Below are 26,114 nucleotides of genomic sequence, written 5' to 3'. Positions count from 1 at the left end.
TTTTTTACTGTGTATAATTAATTATTAATAATTAATAAATTAAGTATAGAACTTCGTTAACTATAAGGATAAGTCATGTATAAAATTTAAATTACTTAAAAGTAGTTTGAAAGGTACACTAGAGTTAAGATAAGTCATTGGGTCAACAGGTAAAGTATCAGTCTAAAAAGAGCGCAACGTTACATGGTTCGAATCCCCACCGATAGCAATCTTTTTTTTTCTTTATAGACCTGATCGAGTCAGACATGAACAGATCTGATCGAACATGAACATGCCTGGCCAGGTCTGATCAGACCGGTCATTTTCATATCTGATCAGACCTGAGGACTCATGCCTGTTCATATCTGATCATTTTTTGCCGGGTAGTTAAAAATTTAATCATGATATCACTTTTGTTTTGATAAACTAATTTATTTGTTTTTAATTGTTTTCAGATCATTTAGCAACTCTTCAAGAGGTTACAAAAATAAAAAGTTTATGTTTATTTAATTGCCAGACCATTCGAAATATTCCGAAAGATAGGAAAATGACACAAAACGTAATGTTAGCGCATATGTGGAATTTGTATGAACAAAAAAAATTAAATATGGAAAAATTTTTTGAGTGTGCTAATCACATATCAAATACTTACAGCAATAATTTAATATGGACTAACATTGAAAAAATTGATGAATTAATAAATTAAATAGAAAATGATCATATTTATCTAGATTGACTTCTTCCTAATTTATATGAAATGATTTTAATTTATTACTATTATTGTCATCCTATTGTAACAAGTTTTGTAGTATATTTTCAAATAAAATAATATTTTTTGATAAATACATATCCTTTTTTATTACAATAATAGTACGAGAATCAATACGATTACAAGCAAAAATAGTATTTGTCTTCAAAAAAGTTTAAGATCTGTTATATTGGAATTTACAATTTATTTTAACGTTAGTAATAATATACAATATAAACTTTGGAAAAAATTAATCACTTAAATATATTAAACCAGAAGAAAAATACTAAAAAAAGTGCGAAAATTTTTTTAAATCTAATAAAATTCTTTCGTAAAGAAAACTCAGAGAAATTAGTGAAGATATTTTATCTACTAAGTTATTAATTTATCTTTAATTAGTAAATTTTATTATGATATATAATATTTTTAATGGCAAAAATATTTTAACTATATAATTAATATTAGATCAAATTTGCTCACATGCGGATATAAAATTTTAATAAATATATATATTATTATTCAACATACAAATTTCGTTTGTTATTTACCGAAATCTACATTATCGCCTGTAAAAATAAGTAAACCGATAATAAAGAATTTCCATTACCATTTGGTAAAAATTTCGGAAAGTGTCCATGCGGAACTTTGCCTATTCGGATCATGACTAAACGGATAAAATTTTTTTCTGCTCTTGACGAAGAGGAGTTTGTCTTTTTCGCAATTTGGCAGGTCGGAAAATAAAAATAGGAACATTATTTTCGGATAATTTTCATCGGAAAAAGTCTTTTCGGAGTATATCTAAGCGGAATAAATTTTTTTCTGTTGTTGGCGATGAGGAGTTTGTCTTTTTCGCAATTTGGTGGGTCGGAAAATAAAAATAGGAACATTATTTTCGGATTATTTTCATCGGAAAAAATCTTTTCGAAGTTTATCTAAGCGGATAAAATTTATTTCTGTTGTTGGCGATGAGGAGTTTGTCTTTTTAGCAATTTGGCGGGCCGGAAAATAAAAATAGGAACATTATCTTCGGATAATTTTCATCGGATACAGTCTTTTCGAAGCATATCTAAGTGGATAAAATCTTTTTCGGTAGATGGCGATGTAGATCATGTCTTTTCAGTATTATGACCGCTTCGGATACTTTACATTATATCAAAAGGAGGGTACCCAATATTACAAAATGAATATTTTTATTTTATTAATTTCACAATGATACAAAAATCAGTGAGCATATAGGTATCTGATAATTATTTTTATTTTTATTATAAAAAAAAAAATTTACACTTGTAATACTTTTGAATTTTTAGATGTGAAATTTTTGTATTATAATTTAATTGATATAAAACTCTAAAAAATTGACAGATATCTATTAATTTCAATATCAATAATTTTATTTGTAATTCTCGGATTTTTTATTAACTTTTTATATTAAGGGGTTCTCTAGTTTGACGGTCTGAATTTTAGGCATTTTTGGGAATTTTTTTTTTTGACGAACAATAAAAGATAGAACTTTGAATTTTTCATCATTTGTTTATTGTTATTTGAAAATTATATAAAACAAATTTCAAATAAAAATATCCGTTAGAATGGAAGTTATACCACTCTGAAGACGCCTGGCTTGAAAAAAACGGACGCTAAAAATTTCCTCCACGATTTCGACTAATTGGTTTATGTGTATTGAAAAAAAAAAAAAAAAAAAAAAACGGCATTTTAATCTAGAAGTCTATATGCATGGAATGAACTAGAGTCATCGAAAAGTTTAAAGTATTTCTATTTTTTCTGTAACAAAAACAAAAAGAAATCATGAAATTTGAAACTTTTTTTTCAACAGTCCGCCAAAAATCCAATTTTCAGTATTTTCAACTGATTCTAGTTCAGAAATACTTTAAAATCTTGAAAAAATAATAAATAAATGATAAAAAAATTCAAAGTTCTATCTTTTCATCGTTCATCAAAAAAAATTCCTAAAACAATGCATAAAAAACAGACCGTAAAATCAGAAAACCCCCTTAAATTAAGAAATCGCTATCCATGTGTAAAAAAATTTCTATTAGAGCAATTAAATGTGTATGCTACTTTATTATGAATTTATAAGCTATTTACTATAAATTATTATAATTATTATTAAATATAGATTTTTATTTCTAAAAAATCATTCAAAAAATTTTTTTCTCCTGTAAAAATTTGAACAAACTTTAAAATTAATATTCAGAAAATAAAACAATCTATCAGTGCATTTTTTAGAAATTTTACTTTTTTTAATTATTAATTAATTTATTTTCAATTTAAAAATTATTTTATATCTTCTAAATTTATTGTCATACCTAAGACATACAAATTTAGATTTACCAAACTTTTTTATTTAACATTGTATTTTTCAGTATTTTAAATTCGTAAAATTATTCCAAAATTATATATTTATATTTAGTTTCCGTGTTCTAGTACATAATTCATTAGCTCGGAATGTTAACAGTCTGACTATTTGACCACAACCGAAGAAAAATACACTGGGAAAAGTTGGTAACACTGAATATCATTATATTATGGTTATAAAATCCTTGAAAAAACAAATAACCAGAACAGCTGGTACTGTATCGTATCATACAAAGCATTGGTAAAAATTTTTTTTTTAATTTTTCGACGTATATTGTCTTATTTGATAAATAATATATTTTCTAAACAATCTGACAACGTAAGTAACACTTTCTTGATAAGTAATCCCCAAAGCACCTTCATAATAATGGTTATAGTCTCACACTGAGTAAACACTAAAATCATAGTATATTAGAGTAATAATTATATTTTCAAGCTATATTTTTCTTGGGCCTAACCTACTTTTAATCGAACATACGATTTGTAGTTTAGGACATAAGGTCAAACTATTAATTCCATTCTAAAATAATTGTTTAACATAAATTAGCACAAATCAACAGCAGCCATCAGCCAGTAATCATTTTTACATCATCCACTTATTTATTTATTTATTTATTAATGTAATTGTAAGTAATATTTATAATTTTTAATTAATAATTAATTTTTTTTTTAAAACTGTTTTAGAATTAACGAAAATATAATTCTAGTTTTAAACACCTCGTTGGAATAAATAACTATCAACATGACGGAGGACATGTTAGGAGCTGATATCTGTCGAGTGTGTAGATCAGAAGGTCTCTCGGATCGACCACTCTTCCACCCGTGCATCTGCACTGGCAGCATCAAGTGGATCCATCAGGAATGTTTACTTCAGTGGATGAGATACTCGAGGAAAGAGTACTGTGAATTATGTGGCCACAGATTTTCGTTTACGCCGATTTACAGCCCAGATATGCCGCGACGTTTACCTTTGAAGGATGTCGTCGGTGGGTTATTTTCGAGTGTCGTAACAGCTGTCAGTTACTGGTTTCATTATACTTTGGTGGCATTGGCATGGCTGGGTCTGGTACCTTTGACTGCTTGTCGTACTTATCGGGCATTATTTAGTGGATCATTAGATCTAGTAAGAGTAAGTTATTATTTTTACTATAAATTTTTATTAGTTTTTTAAATAAAGCGTCCACTTTTAATTTCATACTGAAAAAGTACATGTTTAATCAAATAAATTATTTTTAAATTTATTCATTAAGATTTTCTATTTTTTTCTTGTTTTGAAATTTAGAAATAGCGCTGCATTTTATTATGATGTTAAATTTATATTTATACTTTGTTTCTAAACAAAAATTATTTAAAAAAAATCTAGTTTGAAGTAAAACTTATTTTTACCTCAAAACACACTAACAATGAATATATAAATAATCATACTGAATTAATTCCAGATAATGTCACTACCCATGGACATGCTGTCACTCGACAACATATCATCAGACGTGTTCCACGGGTGCTTCGTCGTAACTTGTACTTTGTTCGCATTCATCGGACTGGTATGGTTACGAGCAGATCTTACACGCAGGTGGACCTGATTGGTTGGAAAGAAATGTCCAGCAGTTACCAGCGGCTGGAAATAATCAAGCGGCCGTAGGACAGCAACAGGTACAAGATCTTCCTGGACAACCTGAAGTCCGAGGTGACAACAACAATGTCCCACCATTCGTCGACGAACCTCCGCGTCTAGCAGACGGTAACGATGACGAACAGCCGATGTACCGCGAAGTCGCTGACAACAGTCCCAATAACGCAGTTGCAGCCGAGGCTGAAGAACCTAATAACGAAAATGAAAATCCTGAAGAAGCTCAAGGTGACGGAGCCGCAGTAGGATGGCGCGGACAAGTGCAGGATCAAGCTCAAGTGCCCGGAGAAGCCGAGGAAGCCAACTGGAATCCAATGGAATGGGACAGACCTGCTGAAGAACTTACTTGGGAACGTCTACTCGGACTAGACGGTTCGCTTTTATTTCTGGAGCACGTTTTTTGGGTGATTTCTCTAAACACTGTATTCATTCTGGTGTTTGCTTTTTGCCCTTACACCTTCGGGTATTACACAATTGCCGCCCTGGGACTTAAAGAGCACGCCGCTGCATCGCACTTCGAAGGATTGGTAACGACACTCTGCGGGTACGGCGTAATCGGAGCCATTCTTGTGATTTTGCACACAATAGCCGCACTATTTGGTTTGCAACGTTCGCAGCGTGTCTTAGGGCTGGGTTACGTAGTTGTGAAAGTATCTCTGCTCTCGGTAGTCGAGATTGGAGTGCTGCCTCTGGTCTGTGGTTGGTGGCTCGACATTTGCTCATTGGCTATGTTTGACGCGACACTGAAGGACCGTGAGTCGTCATTCCGACTAGCGCCAGGAACATGTATGTTTATTCACTGGCTCGTTGGGATGGTATATATCTACTACTTCGCTTCCTTCATCCTCTTGCTCCGCGAAGTGCTAAGACCTGGCGTACTCTGGTTCCTGCGGAACTTGAATGATCCAGATTTCTCCCCAATTCAGGAGATGATTCACTTGCCGATTCTACAGCACGTACGTAGACTGATAGTGTCTGCGGTTATCTTCGGCACGGCTATTTTACTGATGCTCTGGCTGCCAATCAGGCTCTTGAGATGGGCATGGCCTGGGTTTTTACCTTACACAGTGACCGTGCAGACTGAGTCTCAAGTAAGCGAGTTATCCTTGGAGCTACTGCTTTTGCAAGTGATTCTACCAGCGTTGCTAGAGCAATCGCACACGCGAACCTGGCTAAAGGCACTGATTCGAGGGGTGGTGTCAAGCTGTCGCCTGGATACTCGATCTTCAGTCTTATTTATTGCGTGACCAGCGAGATGACCAAGGACCCGCTGTAATTGAAGAACCACAGCACCCAGGACTGGGCGCCGCTCATCAAGCAGCAGCTCAGCAAGCTCAGATGCTGCATCGAGACATTCCCTACTGGTTATCAACCATATGTACGGACAAAATGGTTTCCGGCGAGACTTGTTGGACTGTTGATATGTGTCTGTATTTCTCTGGTGATTGCCAGTCTCATTGCGATGACTTTGCCAGTCTGGTTGGGACGCAGAGTTATGGCATTATGGATGGTTGGAGCTCCTGCACCTTCACCACCTGTTTTACCACCAACTCTATCAGTAAACAGTTAGTATAAATAATTTCTATAAAAATTATTTTTCTCCTTCATTAGTTTAATTATTTTTATTGAAATTATTTAATTGAATTTATAGGTGTAGGCGAAGCCATGGTCGTATTCTCAGGACGAGTTCACGAGATTTATACCGTTGCTTGCGGTACTTACGTTTGTTGGGCAGCAGCTCGTGGGCTAGCTCTCGCACTTTCATGGTTACCTCGCGGTCGGCGAGCAATCTTGGACAGAATAAAAACACTGGGCGATTGTCAGCGTGAGAGCTTCGATAGCTTTTGTCCTGCTGGTCGGCGTGATACCCTTGCTATTTGGCCTTTTATTAGAATTAGTGGTAGTGGTACCGCTCCGGGTACCTTTGGAACAAAATCCTATTTTATTTATATGGCAAGATTGGGCACTAGGTGTTCTTTACACTAAAATAGCGACGGCCGTGATAATGATGGGTCCCGAGTGGCGACTTCGTACTGCTATTGAAAAAGGCTTACAATGACGGTGTCAGGGAAATGGATCTTAAATTCATAATAAAAAGAAATAGCAGCGCCTGTTATTTGTGTCTTTGGGTTGGCACTAGCAGTACCTTATGCCTTTGCTTATGGTATTGTACCATTATTCGTAACAAATTTACAAACACAAATACTGATTGCTAGATGTCTTTATTCCGTACTACTTTGGATAATATTTGTTTGTGTTTTGATAGTATTTCACATACGACAATTTAAAAAACTTTATGAGAGAATTAAAAATGACAAATATTTAGTGGGACAGCGGTTTGGTTAATTACGAGCATCGAAATAAACAAGCGCAGAGAGTTACTAATTAATTTATAAATTTATTCATTTTTAAAGTAAGGTACGTGCAATGTGACGCGGTATGATTTAGATTTAGCTTCGTGTACATTCTTATATTACAATCCTTTATTTACTAATAACATTAACTAATCATAATATATTAATTATAATTATAATAATACTAAATCAAAGATAATTTATGCAGTTCCAGTTAATAATAAATATTCTAGTTTTTTTTATTCATCATAAATATTTTTCTTTTAATTTATTTTAATATAAAAAAGGGAAATGAAAATAGAATAAAAATTATTTAATTATTAACTGGAATAATATGCGTAGTTTATAATTGATAGAGGACTTTTGAAATAATTAGTGGTGTTAATAATGTAATTTATAAAGAAACGATTTAAAAAAATATTTTTATGTAGGCGATGCTAAATAAATCATAAAGACTGTGTTTGTTTTCCAATGTATCGCTTTTAATTGTTATTAATATTGAAAATTGAGACAACAATGTAGATTGTTTATTTAATAATTATTTATCTATTTTTCATCGCACAATAGTATCGCTTTTACTAATTACTTCATTACTTATTATTAATTGCCGTAGATTTATTAACTTCCAATTTAAATTGTCTCCAAAATTTCAAAAAAAAAAAAAATAAAAAAACTTTTGAAGTTACATAACATTATTTAAAATAAAAGTAACAGTAGTTTGTAAATTTAAAGAACGATAAAGTTATTATTAATTAGTAGTAATTGATAAAAGAAATGTATAAAAAGATTAATATAAATTTATCTATTGACAATTTATTAATTGTCGGTCAATAATCTGAATTATTCGAGATTTATTATCAACATTGAAAGGATTAAAAGTGTGATGTAATTGGTTGAATTTATATTCACAAGATTACTAATGATAATCATAGCATTAATGATTAACAATAACTTAAAAGCGACATTCAATTATCTGCAACAATTACTTTCTTTTATTTTTTCTTTATTATCAAAAATGTTTAATTCAATATGTAAAATAAAATAATATGCGGATACACGTATGAATCTATTATAATGTAAAATTTTTTCTTAATTAAAATAAATAATAATTTTTAATAATAAAAAATTCATTTCCTTTAATGTTAAAAAAAGTGTTTTTAACATCACATTTTATTTTAAAAAATTTTTATTTAAATTTATTGTCTATTATAAAATTATTAAATATATATATATATATATATATATATATATATATATATATATATATATATATATATATATATATATATATATATATATACTTCTGCTATATATATATATATAAACAATAAAAATAAAACTATTTCGTAATAAATATGAAGTATTTTATTCGTTTTAATTATAAATAATAATAAGTTATCACAAAATTCTCGATAATTTTAATTAAATTTACTTAAAATTTAATTTTGCATTAATTTAAAAATTTTATTTGAGTAAACTTAAAAAATAACATTATAGTTCTTCTATCCATTCAGTTTCGTGGCGCAATCTTTCCTCTTCTTCTTCAGAGAAACCACTTTCGCCGTTGAAAAGTTCTCTTCTTAGGACCATGGGATCTGTATTTTCGAAAACTTCTGCTGCTCTTTTACATGCACCGGAGAGTAAATCTAGAATAATGTATTCATCGGATGCCTGGATAACTTGAAGAAGCGTATTGATATCAAGACTCTGAGAAAATGAAAAGGTAATTAAATAAAATCAAAATAAATTATTTGTGACTATTAAGAATTTTTAAATCAGTAAATTATTTTTTTATGTTTAAATTGAAAAATATTACCGATAATTGGTTTGAATCTTCAGGAGTCAATGTAACGTCAACGTTTTGAGTTGGTTCAAATGAAGATCTGCCAGGATCATTCATATGCCTTTCTGCCCAAGTAACTATTTGGCCGGCTACGCTGGTCGGAAGATGGGGCAATCTTATTTCACTAAGAGCACCAGAAAATGCACTTCGTGCTTCATATAAAGCTCTGTAAGGTTGTAAAGCAGATCTTCGGGTACGAATATCACCATCACTGCATCGAATAGTCACAAAATCTCCATTTCCTCGGTTCATCTAATAGTTTCAAACACACAAAATTATTATTAAAAAAATATTTCTTTACTTATACTTTTTTAAAAATATTAACCTTTTAACGTTTTTAGAAATTTTTATCAAATCTAATTAAGAAAAACTGAACATTAATAAACAATTTTCTTCTCTCGAGTCGTATTTATACACCAAAGTATGATCTAGAAGCAATAAGATTTTCTGATTTTTTCGATATTAAATTTGTCTATTACACTAGAAAATTCTACTTGATTTTATTGCTTCTATTCAGTATTTTCAATTACTCAGACTTTCTAGACTTTTTTTTTAATCATCATAGTTGATCAAATTACCAAATATCGCTTAAAATTATGATAATTTTTCCAATATCGTAAATGGTAAAAATAATTTAAAGATGAACACAAACATGTTAAATTTTTAACGATTGATCATAAAGTGAAAAAAATTGTATTATTTTTATGATAACCATTCATAACTATTCTATTTAATTATTATACTATCCTGATATGTATAAAAAAATCATCAATAATAATAATAATAAGTAAAAGTTTAATAAAATCTCTAAAAGGTTTATAACATTAAATCAATTGAAAACTGTTCCATAATTATTTCATGCATAAAATTACTTCCATAAACGCTAAGTTAAACTTGAAAAAAATAACAAATATTTTATTTGTTAATCCTTAATGACTAAAAAATTGAAATAAAAAATTAAAATCGTATTATTTACCAAATTGTGATTTATTATTTTTTTTTTTTAATAACAAAAATGTTTTTTATAAACGTTATATATCCAAATTATTGATTTGAGATTAAAAGAATAATTATTAACTATCTTATTATAATAAGATTAATTATTAAAATAGCAAGAATTGTTCAAAGGTATTCCTCTCTTCTTTATTATATAAAACAGTTTATTACATAGTTAAATATTATCATATATTGTAAAGTTCACTTAAAGTTCGTCATCACTACCAAAGAAAACTTCCTCTTCATTTAAAGAATCACCAGAGGCAAAAAATTTAGCTTTTAGTTCAACGTGATTCATATTCTCGATGATGGGAGCTGCAATTTGACATGCACCATCTAACAAATCCATCATATCATATTCATCTGCGACTTGGACAATTTCTAAAATAACATTGTTGTCAACGAGCTGTCAAAAAGTGAGAAAAAATTATTTAAAATAAAAAATAAGTATCAATTGATGTTTCATTTAAAAATTACGTTTAAACTTTCTTGATCATCGTTACTTAAGGTGACTGCTACAGGATTTTCGGTGTGGTCAAATACGGTGCGTCCTACATCATGCTGATGTCTATTAATCCAGTCGACAAGTATCTTTAAAAGCATCTACGCTAATGTCGTAGAGTGAAATTACGCTTTTGTCACTACGGTGTTCCACTTTAGAATGAAGACTTGGATAAAATCTAACGGCGTCTTCATCGGCTTGCAAATTTATTTTACGATTACGAAATATTACTTTTCTGCCATTATAGGTCATTTATGTACCAGAAGTTATAACTTTTATAATCTGAAAACATTTGAAGTAGTTAAATTTTTTAGAAAATATTAATAAATTACGAGAAATGTTTGGAACATTTTAGAAATTCTAAATTTTTTCTATACTTTAAAATATCTGAAGTTGATTAAAAAAATGAATCGATGGTTGAAGTAAATCTAAAAAATTGTTTTACTTTATCTGTATTTAGACAATTACTTCATAAAAAAATTAAAATTAATTACTACTTTATTTAAATCTTGGTTACTCATAAATAATCCACTATTATTAAATTTTTTTTAAGCATATTTTTAATTAAAAAAAATTTTCCAATTATCTTTTTGTCGTTAATTTTGTTTATAATTATTATCACTTTGATTTTGTCAAATTATAGCATATAAAATCTAGAAGTTACTTACGATTTTTCACTAAGATATTTAAATTTCAGTTTTCCGCGATTTTGCGCTGACCCGCATGCGCAATGGAAATGGCGACTTGTTCGTTTCCGTTGATGCCGGTATCAACTCTAGTCGCTAGTTTCGCTGCATGTTCTTTCGCAAGTTCTATCGTAGCGTTTTTAAATTTTTAATACATTTATGAAAATATTAAAATAATTAAAAATCAAACAAACTCAATGTGATGTCATATCACGGTTTTAGTTGAATCGCGACTGGCGCTGCCACGCGAGCACTGATGATACCCCTTTGATAGCGCGAATTTTAACATTAAAATTTATTTTTATAATTATAAGAAAACTTTTGGGGAAAACCCCACAATCTAGGTCTAGACTTTTAGCTATTAGTAAAAGGTTATTGTTGAAATGTATTTTTACTCTCTGAAAATTTCAGCACAATAGACTAGGAATAATAAGATAGAAAAGAGGATTAAGCCATAAATATATAAATTTACTACCTAATTGCTCTCGACTTAAGTAATTATAGAAATTAGAAAATATATTTTAATCTCCTAAGAAATATAACATGTTGTGTAAAATACGAGAAGATAGTCTGAGCCGATTAGTGACCCTCATTTATGACGAGTCCAGTTCAACCACTCAGTCCGGTAGAATTCCCAGGGATGATGAAACTTCGGACAAACTCTGCTGGCGAGCCCAGGTAGTTCAACAACGGCCGGAAAAGGACGAGTACCTGAAAAGGAGTACAGCTAGGACCCAGAAGGAAGGAGAAGGACCAATCAACGTTGCCAAAAGGCCAGTACAGCGGAATACTCGGATGGTAGGGAGAGCCGCCCCCGCCACTTCTACTGCTGCGAGTCGGACTTAGTAAATTCTAGTGAAGAATCAGAATAGTATTCGAGCTCAGACTTATCACCTCATTTCTAATTTTTATTGTAAAGTCTTTTTGAATATATACTTCGATTCAGTTAACTTAATTCCGTTCAATTATTTATTTAATTTATATTCACTTTTATATCATTTTCCTCATCCTACAAGTTCCCGTTGATAAAGTTGAGTATTTCAATATTCCCGGGCGAATCAAAGACCACGTCGGTAACTTTAAATTTTAAATAAAGATTTCTATCGTTGTCCACCAGGGGAAGACATAACACTCAAATTCATTGATTCAGTATAATTAATATAAAATTTTCTGGCCATAAAAATTTCACAAGTTAGCAGCCGCCAGAAAATAAATTATTTTATTTTAAGGTGTCAAATTTTTTTTTACTAAGTTTAATTTAAATGGTATTTTGAGTTAATGAGAATTAATTTTCTTCAGAAAATTATTGTGTCGAAAATTTCACCAGAGTGTGACTTAGTACACTGGCTCTCTCTAGCTGTCACACAAATATTACATCAAACAACTATATTCGGGCATGTATATTGGTGTGCGTCATTACTCTACACTAACATATTACATACTTCATACTATTGTCGTTAAAATCCAACTCAACATTCGCAATAATTAATCCAAATCGAAATCCAGCTCCAATAATTAATAAATTTATTTATTATTGTCTTCTAATAATAATAATACCTCTTACATAAGTTTTAAAAATAAGAACTGCTGTGTAACAAACAATAGTGCTCGTGAGAAAAATAGTTAATGACAATTATTAACCAAGTAAATTGAATAATTGCAGTTGGGAACTTGTGATCTTCATCGGGAGCACACCATAAAAGTCATTGATCGTAGTCGTAATTTTTTTTACACCAGTCCCACATATTTAAAGATTTTAATCAGCAATTACTGTTATAAATTGATAAAAAATTTTTTATATACACTTAAATTATTTTTAAAATAGTATAATAAAGATTTTAAATGCAACGTGCAATGAATAACCAACAATTAAATATTTGCAAACAGTGTAATTATTGATAATGAGTTAGTTGTTAATCAATATTTATCGGAGGTCAGTTATTGGTTATTTAAAACCGATCCAGTGTAATTGTTTTTATTTATAACAATAAATAATAGTAACGATGGCTGCTACTTTTGATCAATATGATAAATCTAGGTAATTATTGCATTTATTTTTTTTATTTATTATTTATTTGCTTATATATGTTATTTATTGTTGATGATTTGGTATTTTAGCTGGTACTTTGGTGCAATGTCACGGCAAGATGCATCGGATTTACTAATGGGCGAAAAAGAAGGTGGAGTTTTTTTAGTAAGAGACAGCACATCAATACACGGTGATTTTGTGCTGTGTGTTAGAGAAGATAGTAAAGTTAGTCATTATATTATTAATAAAATTCAACAAGCTGATCAAATACTTTATCGTATTGGAGATCAAATATTCCCAGATATTCCAAACTTATTGGCGTTTTATAAGTTACATTACTTAGACACGACGCCGCTTATTAGGCCAGCGCCGAAAAAATTACAAAAAGTTATTGCTAAGTATGATTTTGAGGGCAATGATCAAGATGACTTACCATTTAGAAAAGGTATTTTTGTTTTTTATTTTAATTTACTAGTTTATGTATAATTATTATATTTTTCATTAAGTTTCATTGATGTCAGGAACTCTAACTGTTGGGTACTTTTTTTATATTTTAGGTAAACAGAATTTTTTTTTTTTTTTTTTTCAAGTAAAATATTTTCAGAGTAATTGAAAAGAAAAACCAATTCAAACTTTATTTAAATACTTTGAATTATTTTATTAAAATTGTGCTCCGAAAAAAATCTTCGGCAGTTTTAATATTAAATGTTTCACCGAGAAAATTAATAAGTTATGCCTATTTTTGAAGAATCAATTATATCCTTCATATTTGGAGCGATTTATTACTGTTAATAGTAATTTAGCTGTAATTTATTATTTAATGAAATCTGTAAACAATTGAAAACCCTATTTCGAGCGAAGATTTTTATGATCATTTTAAGATATTCTTTGAATTATGCAAATTATCACAACCGCAGTCATAGATAGTCTTATCGATTGTTTGAATTATTTATTAAGAATTATGATTATTGAAATTAAAATTACAAAAGCACATTTATCATCATAGTTATAATTGGTAATGACTAAAACGAGACACATTTACTTCTGAATATAAGTATATAATTTTAAAAAAGACTAAAAAGTATTGTACGTTATTTTAAAGCTATTCCAATATTTGAAAAAATAATAATTAATTAATGAAAAATTTTACAGGTGAAATATTGACAATAATTTCAAAGGATGAAGAGCAATGGTGGACAGCAAAAAACAACGTCGGACAAAAAGGATCAATCCCAGTACCTTACGTTCAAAAATACGAGGAAGAAAATCCGGCTAATGCAGTCGATAGTGCAGTAAGTGGAGTGCAAGAGATAGGTAGCGGTGGTGGTTCTACTTCAAATTCTATAAATCTTTCATCACAAGCGATATTACAGCAGGCACCAGTTAGTCAGGATTCGCCAGTAGTAACAACAATCCAGCAACAGCAAGTGACACGTCGTTCAAATATACAAAGAACATTACCGGCATTCGCAAAAGTTAAACAAGCACGAGTACCGAATGCATACGACAAAACCGCATTGAAATTAGAAGTAGGTGATATTATTAAAGTGACTAAAACGAATATTAACGGACAGTGGGAGGGTGAGTTGCATGGTAAGACTGGTCATTTTCCTTTCACACACGTTGAATTTGTTGAGAATGAGCCGAATGAAGAAAATAAAGACGTATGAGAGAATATATAATATAGAATATATATAAATACATATATAAATAATTATTACGATAAATATATTATTATTATAAATGAAATATATATATATATATATATATATATATATATATATATATATATATATATATATATATATATATATGTTCTTCCATGCTATTATTTCTTGAGGTTGTTACCAATCAAAGAGTTAAGTGATGTATAAAAATAACTTTTATCATTTCATATTGCCATTAGCTAATGCGTATACCAATTTACATGTACCATTTATTATAGATATTATATATTACTATTATTTAATATGATAGCATTTGTAAACATGGATTCTTTATAATAGTGTACAGAAATTCCATAGCAGCGAATAATTTTTACGTGCAGGATATTATAATAATATTTTTTAATTATTCATTTTAGATATTAACAACATTGATAATTAATGAATTAAGTCTTACAAAAACATTTAGCGGTGACTGGTTAAAAGATCTACGGAAAAAAATTCAATCAATCAATTTTTAATATTCCTGTAAATTTTTTGTGACTCTACCCATTTACTTCTTCATATTTTCTATTTCTTGCCTTACTTTTTTTCAAAAGTAATAACTCGAAAAAAAATTTTTTCATTTGTTATTTTTGTCACAAATTTTTCCGTGTATATTCTGATCTAGAGCCAATTTAGCTGATTTTGATTTACTTGGTGGATATTAAATCTTTTTTAGAATAAAAAGTAAGCGAATCATTATTTAATAAATAATTCAATGAATATAAGCAATGAAATACTCGTTAGCTTGAATTTATTTAAAACTACGAGATGTATACACGAGTTTATAGATTCTTTTAGCACTCGTTAAGATTTAAGGGTCGGATGTTTTAACATTTTATTTTAATGGTTTTATTATTTTACTACCTATAAATGATGGTAACTTTAAGCGTATCTTTAGTTAATATTTATAGTGTTAATATTTATTTAGTGTACATTTGAAACGTAATGGGAAAAATATTTTTACATTAACACTTCAATCGGGTTTTCTGTCACGTTTCATGTGTGTAATACATATTTATATGTATATAAATTGTAGCTGTTAATTTTCTAGTTATACATCACGACCCGGATGTCTGACAAATAAATAAACCAGGTAACCCGGATCAAATTTTAAATGACCCTGGAATTTAAAAATATAGTTGAGGAATGAATTGTGGTAATTGAATTTTTATTTTAATGTGTAACAATGAGGCTAAATGCTTTAAAACATTTTATAGAATTAATCGAATGTGGGTTACAAAATTTGTGATCAAAAGGAACAAATCAACATTTTTTTGTTAAATAAAGATGTAATTTTGTGATTAAATTTTTTTTAACAATGAAATCATGAACGAAAAATCAAAAGTTAGAAATAATCAACTGGTTTTTTGTAATTTTAAAAATTCAAATCAAAAGGTTAAAAAATGATTGATTTGATAATTAAATTTTTGTTATACAAGAGAAAATAACAATCAAATGAAATGCGTGAAAACATAATATTTCTAATGAATAAAAAAATGTATATCGACTCCATATAGTTATAATTATTATTTACAATAAGATGTATACCACTGTAAATCAATTGCATTTATTCATTTAAATAGAAACAATATATTTTTCACTTAAGTTTATCTTCAATAATCATTTCAATAGATAACCCACCGTGAGTAAAAAAAATTAAAAAAAATTTTTAATTGTCATATCCAATCAGTTTTATTTAATTTTATGAAAGTAATTAATAATTATAATAGATAATTGAAAAAGATTTAATTTTAAAATAAAAATGATGACTTGATAAATTATTAAAAGATCTGAGTGTGACTCGAGTATCCTATGACTGAATTAATTGTTACGCTATTATAGATTATCACTGGCCGTATATTACATTACCCAGAAACTCCCAGCTTTCTGTGAGTTTAATTGAGCGTTAATAATATTTAAATCCATGAAGAAATTTTGTCTATCGCTCCGGCTATTATTCCATTGTGAGGATTTTCACAACTTTTTATTATCTTATTTTTAGTCCAAGAAATCCAAAAGTTATAGAAATAAAAATAAAAAAAAAGATTATTTTAAAAAACCAATTAAAAATTAAATAAAAAATATTAACGATAATGAAGATAAAGGTATATAGTATGTATTCATCGGCCCCTACGGGAATTTTAAGCGCTTCGAAATAGCAATGGGATATAGAATGCAAGTACTTGCTACTGTAACTTCACCGGCCACCTTTCCCACATTAATCATTTAATATGACGTTCTAATTGAATTGCGTTGTTTACCGAACCGCGATTTTAGTATACTTGCTTCAACTCACTTACTCTCCGATTTCGCTCTATATATTACATATATATCTATAGTATATTTATGTATATATTTATTATATGAAAGGTTATATGTTGTTTCAGTTCAAAACTCGTGTCGTTACGACTCTATAACTAAGCTTTTTCTGAGCGCTAATTAATGTCGTAATAAACTTTTAAATATTATTACGATTTATATATTAAGTAAACATGAGTCTGTAGCTGACTTTTTAATTTCCAATAAAATGCGAAAATATAAGCAGGGTTCTAAGCCTTTACAAAAATGTCCTTTATACATTTTTAATAAACTCTTCGTTCATTTAACTTCTAATTTAAGATTCATTCTATTGAAACAAAATAAAAGTTTCAATTTTGAGTCTCATAAAATTTTTCAAGCTGTAAGTTTTTTATTTTAGCTTCCGAAGTGCTGTTATCGTTATCACACTGTAAAAATCGTGAGTGAATTTAGAGTAAATTTCACTCCTATCACTCGGAGTACCAGAGTGAAGAAATAAATACTTCGCATACGAAGTGAATCTGGATTTTAATTCGGAAAACATCCAATGAAGTACGGATATCTTAGACTAAAATAAATTTTTATTTAGCTGAAATAAGTTTCATGTGCTAATTTTTTTTTTTCGTCGGAATAAAAAAAATTTTAATTAAAAAAAAATTTTCTTTTGTCAGTATAAAAAAATAAAAAAAAAATTCATCATTTAATTTTAAATAAGTAGTCAATTTCAATTATTTTAATTTTACAAATCTCAGTACGAATTTTGTAATTGTTAAACAGTATCGACTATTTTTTTATTTGTATTCAACAAAAAATCACTCCCGCTGAGTGAATTCTATTAATTTTTTTTTTTTTTTATTTTAACCCCGCTTTTCAGACTTCTGTCTCGATGGGGGTCCGGCCGAGACCGGAAGGGGACTCCAGGCTGATCGGTACATTAAGTTTGGCAGAATAAGTTTGGCGGTATTACATACTTTTTCAGCCTGGAGAGTAATGCGGCGATAGGCCGACTTTGGGGAAACTGCACGCATTTGCCTGTGCCCCACCGGTAGCACAGGGCTTGGGGAAAACATCGAAAAACCCAAACCTGTACAGCCCGGCGTGAGTTACGAGCACCGATGTTCACTGAAAATTAAATTTCAGCTCACACCGGGATTCGAACCCACGCCTCACCAGTCCCAAGCAAGCATGACAAGCATTATACCGCTTAGCCATGGGACTGGCAATTCTATTAATAATATAAATTAAATCTGTCTCGGAGTGAATGTTACTTCCGGAGGAAGTAAATCAATTGAAAATTATCTGCTCTAAAATTACTCCGTATTCACGCTGCAAATTTTTTACAGTGCACATAATTTACATGTAATCGTATAGATACTTCTAGTTTATATTTTCAATGGATTTACTTCATTTTAAATTGATTTGTAAAATATTAGATAGTAAACTTCATTTAAAAGTTGAATCTTAACTACCAACACACTAATTAAAATAATAAAAATATATTTATCTCCCCTGAAATTTAGTGCTAAAGCATGTTATGTTGTCTGGCACAATATTAATTACCTTTTATGAGTGCAGTGATAATGAATCACTAAAACCAGAAAGTACCGTAATAGGGAGGCTGTGTGTCAAATACGGTACACGAACCTGATGAAAGGGACCGATTCCGTGACGCACTCGGTCCTCAAATTTTTTTCCTTCTTGCCATTTTCTGTTCTCTGCCTCAAACCCCTCTGAACCCTATCTCCATCTCCCGCTCTAGTCCTTTCCAACCCCGATATAACTATACAGTTATATACAGTTTCTATATATATCTAATGACTTACTCAACAAAGTACAGAGTTAGGAATTATCTGGCATCGGGACTAGATGTGAACATGGGCGTAATACTGCCGGGCTTTGTTCATCTTTAATTGTAGCTTCTGGAACGACAACCACCCGCTGACATTTAACTCATTTAATATTTTCTATTTTTATACTTTTTTATTTTTACTCTTACTTTTCAGGTCTTTATCACAAAGCCCCCAATTGATTCAATGTCACCACCAGTGTAGCGCTATACCTCACCTTCAACGGCATCCTCTAAAGTCGATGTATACACTTTAATACTCCACCCAAAAATATATTATTTTTTTATCAAAGGAAAAATTATTTTTTACGGTCAGCTGGCTCACTTTACTTAAAATCGATTATCGATTACGTAGTTTTTATTTTTATTATTATTGCTGAAAGATGATAAGAGATTTCTATCTATGTAATAAGAATTTAACCTCAAGTGAAGAAAAATGATAAATTTTAATGACAAATTATTTAAAAAAATTTTCTTGGATATGATATCTTCTATGGAATAGAATTCAATGAGAAAAAAAAGTTTTGTTTCAAATTTCAGTATTAATTTCAATAATAAGCTTTCTTAATTAAAAGGAATTGGTTAGATAAAATTTCTAACGAAGAAACAATTTATTGAGACAATAATACAAAGTTTAAAAATGAAATTATTTTCAGTTGGAGAATTGTTTATTATTATTATTATGCTTTTACTTGTACACCTCTCGGTTTTACAAGGCTGATTCCTCTTTTCTCCTAGCTCTACGCTTTTTCTATTTTTCATATTGGACCTCAACAAGTCCCACCCGACACTTCATTTCTACTTTTAATTTTTGCGGCTGTGGACCGACTTTGTGCTTTCTGTACCGTATTCACCCTGAACCTCACCTTCTCAGGCTGTTGGAACAGAATCATTGGGAAACCACAGAGAAAACCCATGATAGTACAGTCGGAGCTGGGCTAAGTCTACAGTGATTGATAAGAAACTCTTCTTTATCGACCACTGGAGTATTAGAGCCCTCTCTCTAGTGTGCAGAGATCCTCTCGCTAGCCAACGCTGACTAAAGTGGTCACCCATTCAAGTTGTTGCTTAAATGTGTGATCGCCCAAGTCAGACGTGTGCCGCCCGGCTATCTCTACCACTTCCAGAGGCTGGCAACGTAACGTAACGCATATATTTTTAATTATAATCACTGAAAAATATTGGTGCGTGCTGGAATCGAACCCGGGTCCCACTCTTTCGAAAAGCGAGCACCGAGCCGACCAGGCCATTGCCAGCCTTCCAGTTGGAGAATTGTTCTTTATTAAAAAATTTGATTTTATCAGTTGAAAACATAATTTAAACTAAGTCACATTAGTTACTAATTCAAGATACAAAGTTCTTAATCAAGAATTAAAAATCAAAAAAATAATTTCTTAATCAAGAAGTGAACCATAGATTATTATTGTACTAAGAATTTGATCTTGAGGAAAAATAAAATAAACTGAAGAATTAATTTATAAAAACTTTAACAGAGTTTATTAATTTAGAATTTTATTATTCGCATTATTCGCAATCCCGGTAGAGAATCATTCAAGATAAAATCAAGTAAAGACGGCTTTTTTTTATTATCATCAAAGCGATACGACAATGCCAATGAGTTAGAATCTCAATGAATTTGACGCGTTCGGTCCTTTCTATTAATTTTTTTTATTTGCATTTTGCGTCGCGAAGTTTCTTGTATTGAATACAGAAATCAGTACGGGTTTGGTTCCCTATCAGGAAAACGGGACTGTAGATAAGGAATGCACCGGTGTGATGAATAAAGGGGAAAGGATAAAGTATGGAAATAATAAAAAACGATAAAAAAGAAAAAATAATCAGTAGCCTGTGAAATAAAAATAAAAGGGGGTGAGAGTTGAAGGCAACCCCGCGGGAATTTCCAGACGTCGCGTTTTAATGAGGTGAGACGTCGTTGCGAGTAAAGTACTGCTACTAGCACCAGTGAAGGTATTGGTGCTGGTACTACTACAGCAACTTCTGGAAGAGTAAAGCGAGAGAAGATTTAAAGTTTAGCTGGACTACTGCGACAATTCTCTGTTTTCGGACCTTACAATCGGACGAGACGTAAATAATATGCTAATCCGTCTTGACTTTTACTTACTTACTTCCTTACTTAACTTACTTACTTACTCACTTGCTCTCTATACACGTCTCTCTTTGTTCAATTCATTTATTCAATTCTCTACAATCGCGACTAGACATTCTTTTTACTCTCTACTTTTTATCTCTCATACACTTTCCTCCCAAAATATTCAAAAGCACTAAATGTTTTTACGTGAATAAATTTTTGTTTTAGGGTGTACAGAGTGGAAAGGTTGTTAGACTAGTCGTAAGGTTTAAGAGATAAAAATTTGATGGGTACTTCTTTTACTCAAACATTTTTTTTTTTATTATAATTCACATTTTAATTATTTTATTTTAAAACACAAAAACTGCTAAAATTTAAGATTTGTTTTTTTCGGTAATCGTATTTTTATTATTTTTAGTAATCAATCTGATGTTTTATTCTTGAAAAATTTTTTAAAAATATTTTTAAATATAAGAATATATTTTTACAAAGTTTGTAAAAATCTGTGTTTTGAAAAATAATTGAGTAATCATTTCAAATTTTCAGAGTTTCACGCTCGTGGTCAAAAGGTTCATTATTTTAATTATAATAATATCATCTTCATTATATTATTATTTTCAAAAATGATCGGTCAAGCAATAGAGAAAAATGTCTATTCTTAATTGTGATTCAATGTTGGCAATCTGAAATATAAATTACATAGATAACGCTTCGTTAAACGTGGGTAATTTATAACATTATAACCAGCATCAATAAGTAACTTGAAAAAAGCTTTTCAACAATTAACAATTATTTTTTTTCTTCATGACCCATTATGTATATATAAATTAAAAGTTTTTTCATGCCTACTGGTCAGAAGTGACTAGTGTGAACCTTATTCAAGCCAAGCGATGGACATTTCCATCACTGCGCACTATTGGATCGAGAGACATTCTCTCTCTTTGCATTAGTTCTATGGGGTCCATCGAACTTGAACTACTAGTAAAGCTGGAAGTTTGCTTGTGGTATCTGTTCAGAGTTGTAAATATGTTAAACAAATGAAAGAAAATAAAGAAAGAAACTACATGAGAGCAAAAAGATAAGATAAACTTTTGAAAAAAATAAATGGTGTAGGTTACCAAGCCAGGAATCGAACCTGGATCTCCCTGATAACATGTCAGGAGCTCTACCAGATTAAGCTACCGGGCCCCTTCCACCATCCACCTTTCTCAGTCCATTCTTATACTCCTCGATACTACTTACTTTTTCGCCTTCTTTTTATTCTCCCCACTGCCCAAACTACCGTACTACGATGGTATTGTCAGTAAGTATCGAGTATAAGAATGGACTGAGAAAAGGTGGATGGTGGAAGGGCCAGTGGCCCATACTGGTAGAGCTCCTGACATGTTATCCAGGGAAATCAGGTTCGTATTCTAACCATTGCCCGCAAAGTTTATCGTCATGTGGTTTCTTTCATTCGATTTAACATCTTTGCTCGAACCATACTCGATGTATTCAAATCGTGGACTTCATAAGCTTTGTGACCAAGCGTCCCATCGCTGGCGAAAACTAATCGCAGACAAATATCTCTGCAACATCTTTCACATATTTTACAAAGCAGTAAAATTTCTCTATTTTAATATTTAAAGAAAGAAAACTTTATAGCCTAATACCAGTGTTAATAATTAATTTGCGATGAATAATACAAAAATTTTCAAGTTATTAATTTAGCTTATGAGCAATTTGCCGTTTCGTTAATTTTAAAAATATAATTACTAATTTGTGTGAAAAAAATTATTAAATATTTTCTGTAATTTTTTATATATTGACGTTTATCAAAAAAATACTAATTTACAACTATTAAAAATGATTCATTCATTTGTACCGAGATAACTTATATAAAATTCAAAAACCATCGAAAAAAAAATCAGTCGTAAATATTTGATAGTGTTTTTTTTTCACGTCTGCTCAATCCCCAGTATTTCATTCCATAGATCTCGAGACACGTATCCGTGAATATTCAGGTCTCTCGACAAACTCCGGGGTATATTTGGCAAGGGCTTAAAAACGACTCGAAACTGGAAAATAATAAAAAGTGAGGCAGCGGATTGAGAAAAAAAAGGAGCAAAGGGATAATAAATATGAGAATACGAAAGTACAAGTAAGGAGGGAAATAGATAGTAGCCACGGATTGAAGACACGCGCTATGCAATATTTTCTCGTGTACTGTAGGCCAAAGCACCACCACCACCACCACCACCACCACCACCACCATCACTACCACTACACTCCTACCAGCTCAACTTTTTCTATCTTACATCTTGTATTACATCTTATATCTTCTCTTCTTTTTCACCTTACAGCTCAAAGAAAAAGTAAATATAATACAAAGAAGCTAAAGTTAAAGAGAGAGTAAAAAGATAGTGGAGTTTCGGCGGTAGTCCCGAAGAATTTACGGGCACCTTGCTGATGGGGTTTCCTTGCTTCCTTCATATAATATCTTTACAAGGCCTTAGAATCTTTCGCGCTTCCACGCGTCAGTGTACCAAGAAAAAAACAACAAATCAATATACTAGTACATCTCTATACATTTATATACAATATACAATATACAGTATTCATGTTCAACTGGATGACATAAAAGATAAAAGGAGCTCGGAAGAAACTATCGACATATGCATGGATATTTATAAAATATATATGAGATAGCTCTTTATTACGCCGTTCCACGGAAAATTCTGTTGTAAATGTTCCTACAAAGCTGGATCTATTTACTACGCTGACTTAACTAATGTATGGGATGAGCCCACGATTGCTAGTCTAGTACTGTAACGCAAACGGTCGGGCGCAGGTTCGAGCCACGCACATGATCACCATTATTTTTTCACAGAAAATTTTATATATATTCATTGAGTGACATACTATTAACCATATTTAAGGTTAAAAAAATGGTTTTAACTAATGAAATTTTTACCCAAAAATTAATTTATAAATTTGTAAAAAATGTAATCAATGCTTTATGGATAATATATTGATAGAGAAATTAACTTGATTGTAGAGAAAAAATCTTGGACCCAAAAAATTATTATGAAAGTCGAAATTGAAAGAAAAGATATTTTTAATTAGTGTATCCCGAAAACAAAATGATAAAACTCAACTTTTGCAAAGAGTTATTTTTAAAACATTCTTTTGAAATCTCCTACTTCCTTTTTAACATCCCGTTAAGAAAATTGAAACTTTTCAAAAATCGGGAAGTTATGTGTTCTACCCATTTTCGAAAATCGCGAGTTTTCATCAGATCTCGACGTTTTGAGGTCCTAGGAAGCTTCCCTGACTATTCCCGCGGTGGTGTCTGCATGTCTGTATGTCTGTCTGTCTGTATGTGTGTGTGTGTGTGTGTGTGTGTGTGTGTGTGTGTGTGTGTGTGTGTGTGTGTGTGTGTGTGTAAACCTCTCATAACTTTGAACAGCTGGACCGATTTTATCGCAGTTGGTGCCATTCAAAAGGGTTCGACTAAACTTAGATTTTGAATATAAGCTGGACCGATTCGGACTGATAGATTGTAAGAAATCTTAAAAAAAACTGCGAAAAAAAAATTATTTCAAATGTGGTTTTTTTTTTAATAACTTTTAAACGGCTTGACCGATCAATTCCAAAAACTGATCAGCTTTCAACATCAAAAAATCACGTCGATCGCCACCAAGCCGGTCAAAATCGGTTCATTCGTACGTGAGTTATCGTCGACGAAAGAAATCGAAAAAAAGTGTTTTTTCGAATTACACCGAAATTTCCGGTCTGATCAATTTGTGTTTGAAAATATATCATAGAATTTGAAAAACTGCGTCGAATGCCGCAAACCGCGTGAAAATCGGTTCATTCATTCAAAAGTTATTGCGGTTTGAAAATTCAAAAAATAGCGTTTTATTAAACTCCTATCAGAGTTTTGAGCTCGGAGAGCTCAAAACTACACGAAAATTATATTTTTGGGCTCGAAGAGCTTAAAAACATAATAAGTGCAATTTTGAGCGCTTAATTACGAAAGTAGCGGGAAGTTGCAGGGATGGCCTTCAGGGTCAACCGTTTTCCTAATTTTTTTAATTTCGTCAAGTTACCTTCTTAATGTAAAAAATTATAGTTGAGCAAGCATGGACTTTTCGATGTTTTAACCCTAGACTGGTCCACAAACGCGACCTAACGACTTTGGTCAAGTGATGAGGAATTTGCTGCAATGCTTTTAGAGCGTACAGTGTTGCCAGTTCATATATGTTTGACAGGCAGAGACTAGAGGTGTTTTCGGCAATGTCACGAACAGAAAACTACTTACGACTCTGGTCAAGCGATGAGGAAAGCTCCGCGAATTTTTTTAAGAAATTTTTTTTCTAAAATTTAATATTCCACATGTTTAGAGTTAAAATATTTTTTTATCTAAGTGGTATAAATGTAACTTTAGGATATAAATTAGCATAGATATAGATCGAATACAAAATACGATTTATGGTAAAGGAAGTAAGGGAAAGGATGAACTTTTTGTTGGGTGTTCACACTTAAATTCAACTCTAGTACTCATGCACTTTTACTCTGTATACAAGGACTAGTAGTTGGTGTTTTTACAGAAATTGTCTGTCTCTAGTTTCCAGTTTTCAGTCTAGTCTGTAGTCTCCAGTCGCTTTTCTCGCGACTAGGAGTAACGGAGAACGGTAACTCCGTGAGCAAGTTGATAAAAGCACGGTGGAAAAATATTTCCCAGGACCACCGCGAGCGACTTGATAAGCGCAGTGACGACAGCCGCGGCTACGTGATTCGAAAAATAATAGACTTGTCCTTTTCCTGTGCGTACTTCCGTACTCTGTACTCTGCTCGCTGTACTTTGTACTATGTACTGCTGGTATTATTTTTTTTGAGCATTCTTTCAAGCTAGGCTGTCCCGGGTTCAGTTGCTTTCATTTTGTTTGTCCGAATACTTTTATTTTTTGGTTGCTACGTTAAAAGCTAATTTATTGTTGGATTTTTCCGGTGGAATGAAAATCACCGGAATTTACATTAGTATCTTTAC

At 30.9% G+C, this 26,114-nt stretch overlaps 3 protein-coding genes, 1 long non-coding RNA gene and 1 pseudogene across 5 annotated transcripts; 2 read left to right on the top strand and 3 right to left on the bottom strand.

Annotated features, from left to right (window-relative positions):
* Positions 1–3,259: 3,259 nt before the first annotated feature.
* Positions 3,260–7,733, top strand: LOC123274593 (annotated as a pseudogene).
* Positions 7,734–8,527: 794 nt separating this feature from the next.
* LOC123274592 (E3 ubiquitin ligase complex SCF subunit sconC-like) lies at positions 8,528–9,358 on the bottom strand. Its single transcript, XM_044742280.1, has 3 exons — positions 9,253–9,358; positions 8,901–9,179; positions 8,528–8,791 (listed from the first exon to the last, which is right to left on the bottom strand). Exons 2-3 carry the CDS (start codon positions 9,177–9,179, stop codon positions 8,576–8,578), a joined length of 495 nt encoding a protein of 164 aa, XP_044598215.1. The 5' UTR covers positions 9,253–9,358; the 3' UTR covers positions 8,528–8,575.
* Positions 9,359–10,045: 687 nt separating this feature from the next.
* LOC123274596 lies at positions 10,046–10,526 on the bottom strand. Its single transcript, XM_044742284.1, has 2 exons — positions 10,401–10,526; positions 10,046–10,329 (listed from the first exon to the last, which is right to left on the bottom strand). The coding sequence occupies exons 1-2, from the start codon at positions 10,524–10,526 to the stop codon at positions 10,129–10,131; spliced, it is 327 nt and encodes a 108-aa protein (XP_044598219.1). The 3' UTR covers positions 10,046–10,128.
* Positions 10,527–10,560: 34 nt separating this feature from the next.
* LOC123274595 lies at positions 10,561–10,889 on the bottom strand. Its single transcript, XR_006511533.1, has 2 exons — positions 10,803–10,889; positions 10,561–10,707 (listed from the first exon to the last, which is right to left on the bottom strand). It is a non-coding gene; the product is annotated as an uncharacterized LOC123274595 (long non-coding RNA).
* Positions 10,890–12,378: 1,489 nt separating this feature from the next.
* LOC123274594 (adapter molecule Crk-like) lies at positions 12,379–14,855 on the top strand. Of its 2 annotated transcripts, XM_044742283.1 has the most exons (4): positions 12,379–13,149; positions 13,230–13,585; positions 14,293–14,432; positions 14,514–14,855. In XM_044742283.1, exons 1-4 carry the CDS (start codon positions 13,115–13,117, stop codon positions 14,808–14,810), a joined length of 828 nt encoding a protein of 275 aa, XP_044598218.1. In that variant the 5' UTR covers positions 12,379–13,114; the 3' UTR covers positions 14,811–14,855. The 2 variants fall into 2 exon arrangements, with proteins under 2 accessions (XP_044598218.1, XP_044598217.1); XM_044742282.1 differs by having other exon boundaries at positions 12,384–13,149; positions 14,293–14,852.
* The last annotated feature ends 11,259 nt before the right edge of the window (positions 14,856–26,114 follow it).

This window comes from Cotesia glomerata, unplaced genomic scaffold, assembly GCF_020080835.1.
Source record: "Cotesia glomerata isolate CgM1 unplaced genomic scaffold, MPM_Cglom_v2.3 scaffold_45, whole genome shotgun sequence".
Lineage (NCBI taxonomy): Eukaryota > Metazoa > Arthropoda > Insecta > Hymenoptera > Braconidae > Cotesia > Cotesia glomerata.
This window is presented reverse-complemented; position numbering and strand designations above follow the sequence as displayed.